A 15,731-nucleotide genomic window follows, 5' to 3' on the forward strand; every position below is an offset into this window, starting at 1 on the left:
AACCGAACATTGGACGCACTTAACGAATAGGGGTAATTAAACTTTCACCATTTTCATGATAATTTTTGACAATCAGGACGCGCTGTTCTACTGTGTAATCACGAACTTATTAAATATTCCCGGACTGCCAATTCAATGACAAGTAAATGACCACTATTAGGGGAGCGCCATTTTGCTTGATTGTGTCCTTTCGATGTTGGTCACTCTGACAAATTTCAGTTGTGCCAATCGTAGGGAAACAAAACAATTAAAGAGAACTTATGAGACGTTATGTTTACAAATACAAAACAGAAAATTACATTTAGTTAAGAATTTAAGATTGTTGCGTTAGATGTGTGATTTTTCTCGTACTTCTTCAAGAATTCCGTTAAAACTTATGAAAGAAAGTAATCCTCACCTAAAATGAGACAAAGTTTCAATTAACTTGGGATAGATGCATGCACTTAAATATTTGTTTTATTATGCTGATAAACTTAATAATACTATACACAATAAAAATAACAGAAGTGAGAACAATGATATTAAATACATACAAATAAACAATGAAAAAATATATGATTTTGGATGTGCAATGCAGAACGTGCCTCTCCATGATCCATCCCAAATTCCACCATACTTAGAATTTTGAACCACGGAAGATTTTCATGAAAACGGCTGACATGGCGCAATTTTTGAATGCCATACTCGCTAAGTGAATCACACTCTCGGCTGCGAAGCGTCGCGGCTTTAAATGCACGTGCACCTGGAGTTTCTCGATCTGGAAACGCAATTGTCAAATCTGCACAAAAGGTTGCCCAGCTGCGAGAAAGTGGCCGCCAATCACAACAATAGCGGTAGGCACGATTTTTCAAAGCTTCACTCGCCTTAGAAATCATGAGGTAATCACTTATATTGAGTTCTTCTTTTAGTTTGCTTGCGTCATCCAACCATTCTTCGATAGAGTAAGCACTTTTATCCGAATCATAACTGGTGAGCTTAAATGAGGTAACAGACCCTGCGTTCATAATTCCCTGCACAGGCGCATGAGAAAAATCCACGCCCGAGGTACTGGGCGTTGGCGTTGAACACGTCAGCATTTGTGTAGGCATCTTTGATTGGCGAGATAATTCAGCCAACTGCTTTTGCTGAGCAGACACTAAATTCACCAAAGTTTCTTGCCAATCTATTTTTTGACGTTTTTGAGGTGGAAGTTCACCATTCACTTCACCCACTACACTGTTAATGGACTCGATACTTCCGCGACGCGAACTGTTTTCTTCAGCCATTGTTCTTGGTATAAAGGAAAAAAAAAACACAAAAGAAGTTTATCTTGATACAAAATTACACCGCACGTAGTGTATCCCACTTCTGATGTAAACACTAGGGTTACTTTAACCCTAAATAAAACAATAAATCTTCAAAACAAAGGACAATAATTTATTGTTAAACTTATACAAAATAACTTGACGCTACAGTTATACGGTGCCCGCGAAGACTGATGCAACGGTGTCAGAATGCGCGACCCATTCCCGTGTTCCCCTCGCCTCGATGATTGCTGATACCTTAAATGATTGCTTTCTAAACGTTGGAAATGAAATAGGGAAAAAAGTTGAACAAAAAAGAATGGCGGTAGGATTGGACACTATATTTGAGGAGGAGGCTCAAGACAAAACTATTTTTTTAACACCATGTACAGATAAAGAAATCAATGAAATTATAAATGAACTAAAAAAAAGCAGCTCCTGGGAGTGATGAAATTACAACCTCTGATATAATAAATGTAAAGACCTTGATAATACCTATCCTGGTTCGCTTGTTGAATGAGATGCTTAGTAATGGATGTTATCCAGAGTGTTTAAAGGTAATAAAAATCATACCCATTCATAAAGCAGGAAATCAATATGAACCAACAAATAAAAGGCCTATAGCTCTTATTTCAGTACTATCTAAAATTGCCGAGAAACTAATCAAAAGAAGGATAATAAAATTTATAGAAAAAACTTTTAAATTTAATCCACAACAATATGGATTCCAAAAATCTAGCAATAGATACTGGCTTAAGAAACTGTTGTCAATGGGCTTTAGAGGCGTTGCCTATAAATTAATAGAATCTTATCTGGTGAAACGTAAATAGTATACAAGTGTGAACAACAAAGAAAGTAAAACCAAAGAGACTATCATGGGTGTACCACAGGGATCTGTCCTAGGTCCGCTGCTCTACCTTATTTGCGTGCACAGTCTGTCAAAAGCCACCCTTAACTGTAGATACATAACTTTTGCTGATGATACCGTTTTGCTGTTTGTCGGTGAGTGTCTCAAAACATTAGTCAAGGAAACAAATATATGTGTCTAGCCAGATATCACAAATGGTTATTAAGAAATAATTTAAAAATAAATGCAAACAAAACTGTATATATGGTGTTTAGGAATAAAAATAAAAAAATTAGTGAAACAAACATTAAAATAAACACTAATCTAATTAAAAAAGTTGACTGCTACAAATACCTTGGACTGTATATCGATGAAGAATTAAATTACAAAAATCACGTCTGTCATGTACAGAAGAAACTGTCCAGTGCTTGTGGTGCTATCAAAAGATGTGCGAGTTATTTGTCTGATGAAATGAAAAGAGCGGTGGATAATGCGTTGTTTAAATCACATCTGCAATACATAGGGTACTATTTGGGGATCAACAACGAAAACTCTGGTAAAGAAGCTTCAAAGACTACAAAATCGGGCTATAAAATACCTTTATAATTTGCCTAGGTTGTTTCCTACTGCTTAATTATATAAAACATACCAATTTTTAAAAGTTGAACAGATAATAAGTTTGGAACGATGTAAGTTATTAAAAAAAATTATAAATAATGAACCTAAAACTAAGGTAACTTTAAATAAGAGTAGTGACTTTCACAATTATTTAACGAGGGCAAGACAATGTGTTTTTCTAACAAGATCAAGGACTGACAAGCGGAGAAACGGTGTAATTAGCCAGTCAATAAGGTGCTATAACGAACTTCCACCATTTATTGTGATTATAAAAAAAACTAGTGTGTTTATAAAAAAACTAAAAAAACATTTGGCGGAATTAAATGCTGTGTCTGAATGACCTAGGAGAAAATTTATATAGTTTTGGTATTTTTTGTTTTGGGGTTGATTTGTGGGTTAAAGGGATAAATATTGAAAGTGTTAATTTTTTTTATAGTTTATCTAAGCTTATATTATCATGTATACTTAACTGACTATTGAATTTAAATGTTAAAATATTCCTAATGAAGGACTTGTTATCAGCTTTGTAAACTGTTTTAAGTTCAGTAATAAAGTTTATTAAAAAAAAAATTAAAAAAAACTTGAATCTTATAAATTAGAAAATGATGATCTTCCTTTAAATTTTAGACGAATTTATGAGGGTTTGTAATTAGCAAGGGTTTATATAGTAAAAATAGTAATTCACAATAATTCGGTTTTGAGAAACAGTGAGCCAAATACCTTCAAATAAAGATGGTGATACATTATTCACGTATTAAATAAGGAGGAAGGTACATCGCCTGTTTCAGTTGATATAACCAAGCGTCGTTTACAAATCGCCAAAAACTAGACAATCCGCTATACTCACACGTCAAACGTCAGCGTCGTCAACTGTATTAACGTTATTCAATATATATATATATATTTTTTATTGGCAACACTGAAAATGTTCAAAAGGACACAACCACGATTTTTATAGTGGGTATCGTGGCCATAAGTTCGTGTATGTAATGCTCCATCTGTCAACTCTCGATCTGTCACGTCTTAATCATGTGACATTATGACTGTCAAACATGGCGCGCAATTTAATCCTCGCATGCAATGCATTCTTATTGAAACATTTTTTATTATTTAAAGCATCATATGGGCTCATTTCTGTATTTTTATCAAGAACTCTTTTAGGCAATTCCCTTTTACATTACTTTTAAATGTTTTCTACATCATAAGCGAAAAACAACTTAAAATTAATATATATATTTTTTTTTAAAAGCATGAAAATTAGAAAAACCAAAAATTACTCATATGTATAATAAATCTAACTAACAATAAATGCTATTTCAGAGACGCAATCCATGAAATCCTTGGTCACATGCCCTTACTGGCGGATCCCAGCTTCGCCCAGTTCTCCCAAGAAATCGGCTTGGCCTCCCTGGGAGCATCCGACGAGGAAATCGAGAAACTATCCACTGTAAGTACTACACAACATTATTCTTGAAAACGTTGTATAACTCTTCTTATAACATTCTTTTACACACAATACTATTTAAAAAAAATAGCCTACAAATCCGCTTATTACTTTCTTACGTAAAAAGGTGTCACACTTTTCTTCTATATTTGCTTTCCCATCACACTCTTATATAATATTAAAACGATTCAAGCGTATCGGATTTCACCTTGACTAACATAAATAACTATAAAAGTGAATCTTCTGTTGCAGTGTTATGGACGTTTTAGTTTGTCATGTCCATATTAGAAATTGGCTAATGCGACAATGACATTCTTCGGGATGATCTTAATACGTTATTAACATAGTAGAAGTCCTTGTCTCGATCTTGGGTTCTTATAGTTGCAATATTTAATTACAAATCATAATAAATTAACTACTTTGGTGATTAAGTGTTATAAACTTAATAAGATTTTGCACATTGGGTAAGAATTATTGTAATAAATATGTCTTGGTTATTACCCCTATATGTATGAGATAAGTGAATGGTTTATTGTTTATTGATTTCTCCCCATTTACATTATATTAGAATAGTATTGATTTTTTTTAAATTAAATTTTGAATAGAAAACTAGTCGTCTTAACGATGGTCAAAAAAGTAACAAAAATTTTCAAAATAATTAATTTTTTGTAACTGATATTTAATTACTGTGGTCAAAGTATTTTAGGTATGATAATGTCTTTTACTGATTAAAACGGGAGATGGTTACCCGATGGTTTTATTTCCAGAATTAAAATAAATTCTAGACACTATTTTTTTTCGAATATAATATTTTAAAATAGTGTTAATAATGGCTGTGAAATGAGTTAATTCTAATATCTGGAATAAGTGAACAAAATTGCAGCTGCCTGGAATTAATAATAAATTACTTTAAATGCCTAGAGTAAGTAAATGCAGAATGAAGTTGTCTAAAATTGATAGGGATCACATATTTTGCTTAAACTTATTTATTTCAAAGTTTTTAAATGATTTTTTATCACTTTCAGGTAGCTGAATCAATTTATTTTTAATACTTAAATGCATCAAAGGATAAATTGACTAAAATATCTAGAATAAGTATAATAAAACTCTTTAAATGATGTTACATTTTAAAAAGTTTTTCCATTAATTTAAAAAAAAAAAAATTTATATTTTTATTCAGGAAAGTAAAAAGAAATTGCTTGTACCATTCAAAAAAATTCAAAGCAAATCATATTGATTTCATTCATTTTTAAATAGTTTATTCAATTTTGGGTATTTCTTATGTGAGAAATGGCGTACTTTCCGTACGTCATTTTTCTTACCTGGAGGAAATAAATAAGTACTCTTTACAATTCCTAGCAAAAACAATCCAAAAGTCAAGTAATAGAGTGAAATATAATTTTTCAAAGCAATCTTATAAAAAGTACGCACTGGACATCCTCCACTCTCTTCTGTTATTCCACTGTTTCAGGAATACCACAGGACACGGTGCTACCTATTTTATGGCAATTTTGGGAATTCTTGTTTCTTCCATCCTTTGAGCCTGGCTGTAGCATATTTGCTGTTTTAGCTCTATGTCTGTCATCATAGAACCATTTATTCCCAATCTCTACTAACAGGTAGGGATTAAGTACTTAGATCGTACTTGATGTACTTAGTGATCTCCTTAAATTATCCATTTCAGTGGCTTTAAGTTTTCTTCAATTTTATTCCGGTCTTGTCTCTATTAAGTTAAAGTGCTTTTATTGAGTGTTTCATATATGTTATATTTACGTTGTTTCTAAATTTCGTTACTCTATAGTCTATAGTATATCATTTAGACATTCTATAATTCTTCTGGGTTATTCTTTTTTTTATTTATCTATCTTTATTTATTTATGCAACTAGTTACTTCATCCCTATCTTCAGTCTTTAGTTCCTATAGTCTTCCTGCAATTTTCAGTCATCTATATCACCCGCTATGATAACTTCAAAGCTCGAAATCTGGACTGTTCCTCTTCTTCTTTGTTCATATATGCCTGTTCAATGAAATCTCGGATAATTCTTCCACACAGATGACTGGTTACACATATCTATGTGTTTTCAACATTCCAGTTTCTTTCTTTTCTTATAGATGGTTGATATATATATGCCTCTTTCCATTCTGCAGAGACAACATCGCCATTTAGGTATTGGTTGATTTAACAAGTGAGTTGTTGCAATTTTTATGGCTTATATTTGATTAGTTCAGCGTGTTCAACTTTATTATTATTTATTTTTGCCTTGCGGCAATCACACTCCTGTTTTACGGGGAACATTCACTTATCCCAGATATCTAAGATATCAAAAGGATTAAGCTCTGAGGGGACCCTTTCCAGGTTGTCGGGCCCTGGATGGTGTTCGGTCTTCTGTACCCATGAACTTTCTGACGACCCGTGCTGTCCCCAGTAGCACCGCTTTTTGCATGTTTTTGTAGTGGTGCTCACTTAGTCCCAGTTGTTTGAGGTTCTGAAGGGCTTTTGGTATAAGTCCAGTTGACGAGATTATTATCGGAATTGTTTGAACATGCTCCATCTCTCATTGCCGTCTGATTTGCCCTTCAAGATCTCGATATTTGATGATCTTTTCGTTGTATTTTCCTTGGAGGTTATTGTTATTAGGTATAGCAACGTCAATCAGTGTGGTTCTCCTTAGTCGCTTATCCACCAGGATAAGGTCTGGTCTACTGTTGACAGTTCTTTGGTCGGTGAGAACAGTTTGGTCCCAGTACAATTTATACTCGCCATTTTCAAGAACCGGCTCTGGAGTATAATTGTAATATGGAACTTTGTCCGTCCTCAAGAGGTTCAGTTTAACTGCAAGTTCTTGGTGCAGTATTTTTCCCACGCAGTCATGACGTGCCTTATAGTCAGTTTGGGCAAACGTTTGACATCCTCTCGTTATGTGTTGAATGGATTCTGTCACTTGGCATCCATATCGACATTTGTCATTCTATACTGAAGGATCCGAAATAATGCACTTCAAGTAGTTTCTAGTTGGAATAACTTGGTCTTGTATGGCCAAGAGGAAACCTTCCGTTTGGGGAAACAGTTGTCCTGAAGTTAACCAGTAGTTCGACGCGTTGGTGTCGACATGTCCCTGGCTTACCTCGTTGACGTGTCTCCCGTGCAGTGGTTTTTGTGCCCATGATCGAGGTTTTTTTTCATCAGTGACATGGTGACTTTCGATTTCGCGATTCTTCAGTTTCAGAGGTGTAGAGTCATCGACCTCTCATATACCACGGTGCAGAGCGGACAATCTAGCCTTTTCATGAAAGAAATTTCTCAGAACTGAAATTTGTGAGTCTAACTGTTTGCCAATGTCTGCCAATCCTCTACTTCCCTGATGTTTTGGTAGCGTAGTTCTTTCTGTGGCACTTCGAGGCTGGTGTTTTTGAGCCTTAGTCAATAATGTTCGTGCCTTCCGTTGCAAGTTCTGGATGTCCGTCTTGCTCCACCCCACAATTCCAAAGGAATATGTTAGTGCTGTATAGGCATACGTATTCAACGCCTTAAATAGATTCTTACTGTTGAGGCTCGTTTTCACTATGTGCTTTACTCTTGTTGTAAACTCAGCAGTGAGATTATCTTTTATTGTTCGGTGGTCTATTCGCGCTGCCTGCACCATTCCCAGGTATTTGTATGTATCACCCTCTTCCATGGCATCTATAGTTTGGCCATCCTGCATCTCGAAGGATCCCGGCTGCATCTTTCCTCGTACAATGTTGTTAATACGACAGTTATCCAGCCCAAACCTCATTCCGATATCAGCAGAGAATTCCTCCACGATGTTCAGCATCTGATCCAGTTGATTACTAGTGGCACCCATTAGCTTTAGATCGTCCATATAGAGCAAATGATTGACTCTTGCGATTTCCCTACTATTCTTTTTAATAGCAAAGCCGTAAGAGGTGGAATTGAGTCGAGATGATAGAGGATTCATGGCTAGACAGAACCAAAGTGGACTCAGAGAATCGCCCTGGAATATACCCTTACGGATCGGTATTGTGTTTGTCTCAATACTCTCTCTAGTAGGAAGTTGTAGATGCTTAGTTGTTCTCCATATCGCCATTGTGCTCTCCAGTAGAGTCACAATGCGTTCATCTATTTTATATATCCTAAGGACATCAATAAGCCATTCATGTGGAATAGAATCGAAGGCCTTCTTGTAATCGACATAGGCGGTGTAGAAATTTCTCTTATTACTATAGGCTGGTTGCAAATTACGGAGTCGATGGTCAATTGCTCCTTACAGCCCATGTCTCCCCTAGCACATCCCTTCTGTTGAACAGCAATAATGTTGTTGTCCTCGCAATGTTGGTATATGCGCTCTGTAAGACACGCGGTTATCAGCTAATACAGTGTTGGTAAACATGTTATTGGCCGATATTTCGCTGGATCTTGTGTGTTCTGTGGATCTTTTAATAGCAGAAAACTTGATCCCTGAGTGAGGAACGTTGGAAGTTTGTTCGGTTCCATCAGCAGATCATTTATTAGTTTGGTCAGTTGTTTGTGGGTTGACCACAGCTTTTTGATCCAATAATTATGTACGTGGTCTGGACCAGGGGTTTTCCAGTTGTGAAGGCCTTTAATTATAGTGGAGACCTCTTCAACGGTAAATGACTGATGATGCATTTGCTCGAAAAGTTGAGACTTTTGTCGCTCTTCATCTATCCAACTTGCCTGGTTATTACATGGTGTTGTCGTTGTTAATTGACTACTACAGAATGTTGAAATTTCATCGCTGGTTGGATAGTTATTTTCGCAAGGACTGGTTGAAAACTTAAGTTTTCTATAAAAAGATTTCTCCGAGCGTACGAAAAGCGCATTGTCCTGCTTTCTGCTATTGCTGGATTTATATCTTTTAAACCGTCCTGCATATACCGATAATTGTTTCAGTGTATGCAAACATTCTTCAGGTGTTCGATTTTCTGGGTTATATTGGGCATGATGCTGGTAACGACTCATGATTGCTGTTACGTTCTTTCGTGTCTTAGATGTTCGCACTCCTCCGATAAATGCGATGAGCTGCCCTATATCTTTCCGGGGGTCTAAGTAGCGGATTTGTTCCATCGAACTCCATCAATGCCCTTCTGAATTCTGCCTGCAGTTTTTCAAGATCCTCTTCAACATTTTGCGTATCATTGTCACGGATTTCAGTGAGCATTAGTTGTTGAATTGGTTCAAGTAGCTGGTGTTCAGCTTATGCTTCCGCGTTTGGTATTTCTGGTGAAGCAGGGTTATTATTCAGTTCAAGTATTACTTCTCGTCTAGTGGTTACTAATCGAGTTTCTGGCATAAGGTTGTTCCTTAGGATTACACGGTATTGGTCCGCAACGCGCTGTTCGGTCATATTTAGTTCTGGATATCTCTCGCAGAATTCGGCGTAAAGTTGTTGCCGATATCCGACCATCTCCCTTTCATTGTTGGTGATTCTGTAGAAGATTCGCATTATGGTTTCATTAATAGACGTAGTCCATTTCATGCGCCTTCTTGGTAGTCCCGCTTGCGTGAGCACTGGCTGAATTTCCTGTGCAGCACCTTCAGCAGGAGGAGCTTTTGGTGGTGAGTTGCTCCGTTGTTGAGCTGTAATTGTTTGAATGACAGGGGCCCGCCTCCTCAGCACCCTGCCACCGACTATTATTATTATATTATTATTATTATTATTATTATTATTATTATTATTATTATTATTATTATTATTATTATTATTATTATTATTATTATTATTATTATTATTATTATTATTATTATTATTATTTTATACTTATATTATTAATTTATGATTAGTTCAACGCCTCTTGAACCTGCAACCTATCCGGTTTTTAAATTTAATATTGTATTACCCTATTAAAACCGTAGGTGTGTTCAACAAATAGTCTTCTATATTTTCAGTCAACAGCTTTTGGTATTTCCACTATTCTAAGCACTTTTTTCCATCTATATAGGTATTAATTTTCCTTCCCTTTTTATCTCAAATTTTTTTATGTGCTATAGTTATAATTCACCTGGTTGTTCTATTCATTTCTAAGTATTGGTCTCTATTCTTCTGGACCTGGGTGCTCAACCTCTTTTGATATAGTTTTTTCTTCTGATACACAAATTTTCTTACTACACTATGCAGTTTCTCTTGCAGCTCTTTTTATAATGTTCGGTTTTACTACAAGTTTCTCGTCTAGTCTGTTCTGGTACAAAATTCGTGTAATTTTGTTGGTTAGACTGCCTACATTATATGGTTTGTATGTTGAGATCTGAATGGGATTAGCAGTTTTGCTCTTAAAAAAAAATCATAAAAAGGTCAAATCAATTTTTTTTAATTTCCAAGGAATAAGCAAAATCAATTGGTAATTAATTAATTTTAATTTTTATTTTTTTAAGATTTTATATTTATTTTTAGAATTTTCCTTTTTAAGTCCTTTCCTTTTGGAAGAAATAACTAATCTTCAAACTTATTTTATTTTTTTTAATTGGCAGTAATGTTTTAATCATTAAAAAAGGTTGAACTGCTAATTTTTTTTTAATCTAAGGAATTAAAGGAATAAAATCTAATACCTTCATCATAAACATCTTATAGGGCTTACATTTCTTTTAATGTTACAAAAAACAAGTTTTATAAAACATTTTATATTTGTTTTTCATAACTTATCTTAGAAAATAATCACCATAGTAAAAAACTACTTACAAGAAGTTATGACTATAATAAAATTTTTATGAACATCGGATTTTTTTTCATTTTACCTTTTTTATAAAGGAAAAACACTGAGTTTACGACCTGCTTAATGGACCTGAAAAATGGCCAATTTTTCATGATTGACTATTCCTTTGATATGTTTATGGACAAAAACACTTAACCTTCTCAATAATAGTTGCAATACTTAAACCGATATTCAAATAAAAGCACAAAAAGATGCATAATCGCCATCTAATACGGTAGAACGGCATTCGCGAGATGCACTTTTCTATAATTACGGTAGGGTACCATGCCATGGTCAAGAGTGGCACGCGTGACTACTCGCGAAATGCGTACATGGTCATTAATTACGTCACACCCCATATGGGAATAGCCATAAGCTTAATCAGCCTTATTTAAATAAATCTTGATATTGATCTTTTTAACTATAAACATTTTTAATTTAATAGTTCTTTTTTATGGTTTTACTTGACGACTTTGACTTGAGGTAAGTTCTGAAAAGTATGATTTGCGTAAATGTCAAAATTAGCTATTTTTAGGTTACAGAAAAATGAAGAAAAAATTTTACTCTTTATAGTTTTTACGCAGAAGGTTGCACTATAATTGCTAGAAATGCCATTTAAGAGTCTCTTTCAAAAATATAGAAACTTTCTTATGAACTTTGTACCTTAAGAATATTTAAAAAATTGAAAAGTCCTTGCTTGAAAAGTTTCGAAATGTAGGTTAACTAATGGTCTATAATTTTAATGATTATTTTACATTTTCGTTTAATTAAAATCATGAGCCTATCCAGTAAAAGATTTGGAGGCGAATTCTGGAATTTAAAAAATCATTAAAAATTGTAGCTGATCTTAAGACTCTCGCTTTTGGTGAACATGAGCCTATTTACAAAGTCATATTTTAAAATCAGGTAAAATTACCGATTTTAAAAATTTTAAAGAAGAAATCAGATATCAAAAGTTTTCATGTATTAAAGACAATTAGGAAAAACTTTATTCCTACAATTATTTCATATTATCATTGCTCTATCTTTTTTTTAACCTTATTAGGCTATGCCGGATGTTTCAGTATTTTCAATTTGATGCTTGATGCTAAGCTAAAAATAAAAAAATAATAAAATATTTAGATTCTTAAAATATGAAACATTTTCTGCTTTTTAAAAATTCACCCGATTATTTTATATTATTATAGCTCTGACTTTTAAAAAAATTAATGCAAGTCTATCTCTTCTGGGCAGATTTTGGTTTATTATAGGTCTCCAAGATCTCTTTCTGATCTCCAGTTTTTCATAAATACTTTTTTTGCTTATAGTTGCTCAATACCATCATCTTATTAGACTTAACACATTTGTTATTCAAATTATTTGCATAACAGCTTAAACCTACAATGATTAACAATATTGACAATAAAAGTAATTATCGGAGAGTTGTAAAAGAATTAGAATTCTGACTTTTGTAATATCGCTGAAAGTCTACAACAAAGTCCCACTTCTGATGCTCTTACTTACATGTCAAATAATGCCCAAGTTTTCTTGAGTCTGCCTGAAGTTGCTTTGAGATTTTTCGTATTCCTCTCTCTTTTGTCGACTCTATCCAAGGTCAGATCTTTTCTAAAATCTAATAACATCCTTGCTTGTTTTCAATTAGGTTTTCGCGATGATCTTAATAAACATGATGCTGTACAATAATCCACAATTACTGTGGCGAGGCTTCGACGGCAGTCTTTTGGTATCTATCAAAGGCATTCGACTGTGTGAGCCGTGACATATTAATTACGATTCACATATTACATGAGATTTAGCGGTGTGATACAGTTGTGGTTTTCATATAATTTAGGTGGCCGTGCCTTTGAGCGTAGAATCCTCTGATATCTCTTAGATGGGATATGTCACAGGGATCTGCTCTGGAACTTTTTGTCCTGTATGTGAATGACTTTACAAACCTTGGCATACAGAGAAAAATTAGCTTTATTTGCTAATATTATCACGATTCTTTATCATGGTTCCAACAGTGAGTCCTTGTATTCAGGTTTGCAAAGGGATTTTAGTAGGATGATGGCCTGGTTTGATTTCAATCGACTGTTGTTGAACTTCTCTTTGAACGAAGGTTTTGTGCTTTAAAGACAACGTAAGCGATGTTTCTATTGCTGGAAATATGATTGTGCAGTGTACTAGTAGCAAATTTCTTGATGTCATAATTGATATTAAACTTAGATTTATGGCTCACGTAGACAATTTTGGTAGCAAAATATCAGCTGGGTATTATGCTGTTACAGGGTTGTAACTGAGGAATTTAGTGAAGTTTTTGGTCTTGTTGAGTCCCGTTACGTTACTGCATCTGCTTTTAGAATAATGCCTGTGACTACCTTGTTCAGTATCTTTTTATACTGCAAAAGAGAGCTTTTAGATGGATTTGCCTAGTAATTTATATGGCTCATTATTTAGGAAGGAAAACAGCCTTATAGTCACATTTTAGTATTTTCATTCCAATAGGTGCTCTTATTTGTAGATCATTACCAATATCGGTTAAATCTTTTAAATATCACGACTTTTTGTAATGAGCTGTTTTTCTTCATCCTTTATGTTTTCTAGTAAAAATTTTGAATCTTTATGTGTGGTCCAAATCTAACATTTCTAAATGTTTGATAAATTTAGCTAATTTTTTGTTTAGTATTTGTATGATACTAATATACAAATTTATGCACATTTTTACCGATCTATCTGATTAAAAATAAATTTTCAAATTTAATTTTTAACTACTCAACTAACAAACATTCCATTCCATGACATTTCTTAGATAAACAAGTATAACCTCAGTTGTATTACTTACAGGTCTACTGGTTCACCGTAGAGTTTGGCCTGTGCAAGGAAGCCGGAGAAACCAAAGTCTACGGAGCAGGACTCCTTTCAGCTTACGGAGAACTACTACACGCCCTCTCAGACAAGCCGGAGCACAGACCATTCGATCCAGCATCCACCGCCGTTCAGCCCTACCAAGACCAGGAGTACCAACCGATTTATTACGTAGCAGAAAGTTTCGATGATATGAAGGATAAGTTCAGAAGATGGGTGAGCGGCATGTCCAGACCATTTGAAGTGAGATTCAATCCACATACTGGCAGAGTGGAAGTACTCGATTCCGTAGAAAAACTGGAAAGTTTGGTACATCAGTTGAACACCGAGGTACTACATCTATCTAACGCCATTCACAAGATGAAGGCTCCTAGCATTTGCTAAGTTCATAATTTATTACTAAATTCGCTTATTTGGTTGTGTTTGTTGTGTAAAATTTTGTTTTCTTGTAATATATTTTGACTCTAATATATTTATATATTTAAAAGCTCGTAGGCGTTAGGATAGATTAATTCTTAAAGTATTATCTAGTTGATAGTGAGTAGGTAGTGTGCAATATTGCACCACTGATTATGTGATTGATGTCGTGTCTAGTAGTAACCCTCTATAAAAAAAAGACAGTGGCGTAGGGTCAGCGGGCTTAAAACGCGTTAGTTCCTTTGTAATTATTGACTATTGAATTTATATTGATGATGCTTTATTTAAATGTTCGCTTTTTAAGAATTCGCATTGACAACGCCACGTTATCTTACGTATGTATTTATGCAACTTTAGATAGAAATAGCACCTTCGCACGCGTATTGCCGCAATTCTCTATAGATATGATAAATGTATTTTATGATTTAGGCAACATTGTAATGTAAAAAAATGTTTAGAAAATATAAATGTGCAATCAGACTTTTGTGTTTCAATTTTTGTATTTATATTCTCACTGCCACCGGAAATTGACTGTAATTACGCTAAAATAAAAATCCTGAAAGGAACCTGCCACCCCAATTTCTGTTTAAAGAAACTATTGAACATTTTGAGATAGAAATTTTAAAGTTTAGGATTAACGCTGTTGAGTTCAATACTATTGAAATATCTGAGCAATAACTATAGTATGCCAGGGATGTAAGCTTTCTCAGATCAGAGTTTAGGTTTTTTAAAATTACTGACCTCTGAGGGGCCTGACGTCAAAAGATCTATATGCATAACAGCTCCCTTGGCATCTTACTATCGACTCAAACATCATTGTAAAACATCATTTAATCACCCTTTTGACGTTTGGTTTTTACTTTGATGGATTATGGTTGGAGGCCTGTATTGATTAAAGAATTTCCGATACCGGGAAGTAAGTATGCAAGCCCAACTAATCGATAATCTTCTTGATTATCATCTATGCAAGAGCCAAGGATCTGTTGCGGCCCCTTGACTATTAAACCCCTTGGAGAGTGTTGCCTATATTGGTATCTCAATTAGGTCTCTGCATAGTTTCCTTGATCCTTCTTCTTTTGTCTTTTTTGCAGCATCATTCTTTCATTCATTCATATGGTTAAGCTTTGTCTATATTAATACCGCTCCGTAGTTCTCTTTGCTCTGTTGAAGAGATATTTTATTATCTGCCTAGACTCATTCACTTCTTAGTTCCACCAGTAGGTGTTCTCTGATATGGTTTGCTCTGTCAGCGCTTTTTTTTTCTCCTCCGTTGAATACATTTTCTAGGTTCGTCAAATACGTGCCACTTTGTCACAAGGTCAAAAGTGTGTTCTTTGCAATTCCTCCTTTGAGGATTAAATTAATTACTTCTCATCGGAGTACGTTGGCGAATGTCGTCCCCCACATTAAGTCTATTTAAGCCCGAGGTGGTACAGTAATCTGGTAGTAACTCACTTTGTTTGTTTGTTTCAATGCTACCCCAAATAGTATGGCATCGCATTCTATTAGAAGTATAGTTTTTGCTGGTTTTTGTTTATCTACGAGCCTTCAAACTGTAGTGGG

General features: G+C 34.5%; 1 protein-coding gene across 2 annotated transcripts in view; it reads left to right on the forward strand.

The window, feature by feature from the left end:
* The window catches only part of LOC126739176 (tyrosine 3-monooxygenase), a 34,744-nt gene extending 20,096 nt beyond the window's left edge, over positions 1-14,648 (forward strand). For both annotated transcript variants that reach the window (XM_050444742.1, XM_050444743.1), the window contains exons 6-7: positions 4,069-4,195; positions 13,731-14,648. In XM_050444742.1, the coding sequence (XP_050300699.1) occupies positions 4,069-4,195; positions 13,731-14,135 (532 nt within the window). In that variant the 3' untranslated portion in view covers positions 14,136-14,648. The remainder of the gene's footprint in view (positions 1-4,068; positions 4,196-13,730) is intronic.
* Positions 14,649-15,731: the final 1,083 nt, after the last annotated feature.

The sequence above is a fragment of the Anthonomus grandis genome, chromosome 8 (assembly GCF_022605725.1).
Source record: "Anthonomus grandis grandis chromosome 8, icAntGran1.3, whole genome shotgun sequence".
In the NCBI taxonomy this organism is placed as follows: Eukaryota; Metazoa; Arthropoda; class Insecta; order Coleoptera; family Curculionidae; genus Anthonomus; species Anthonomus grandis.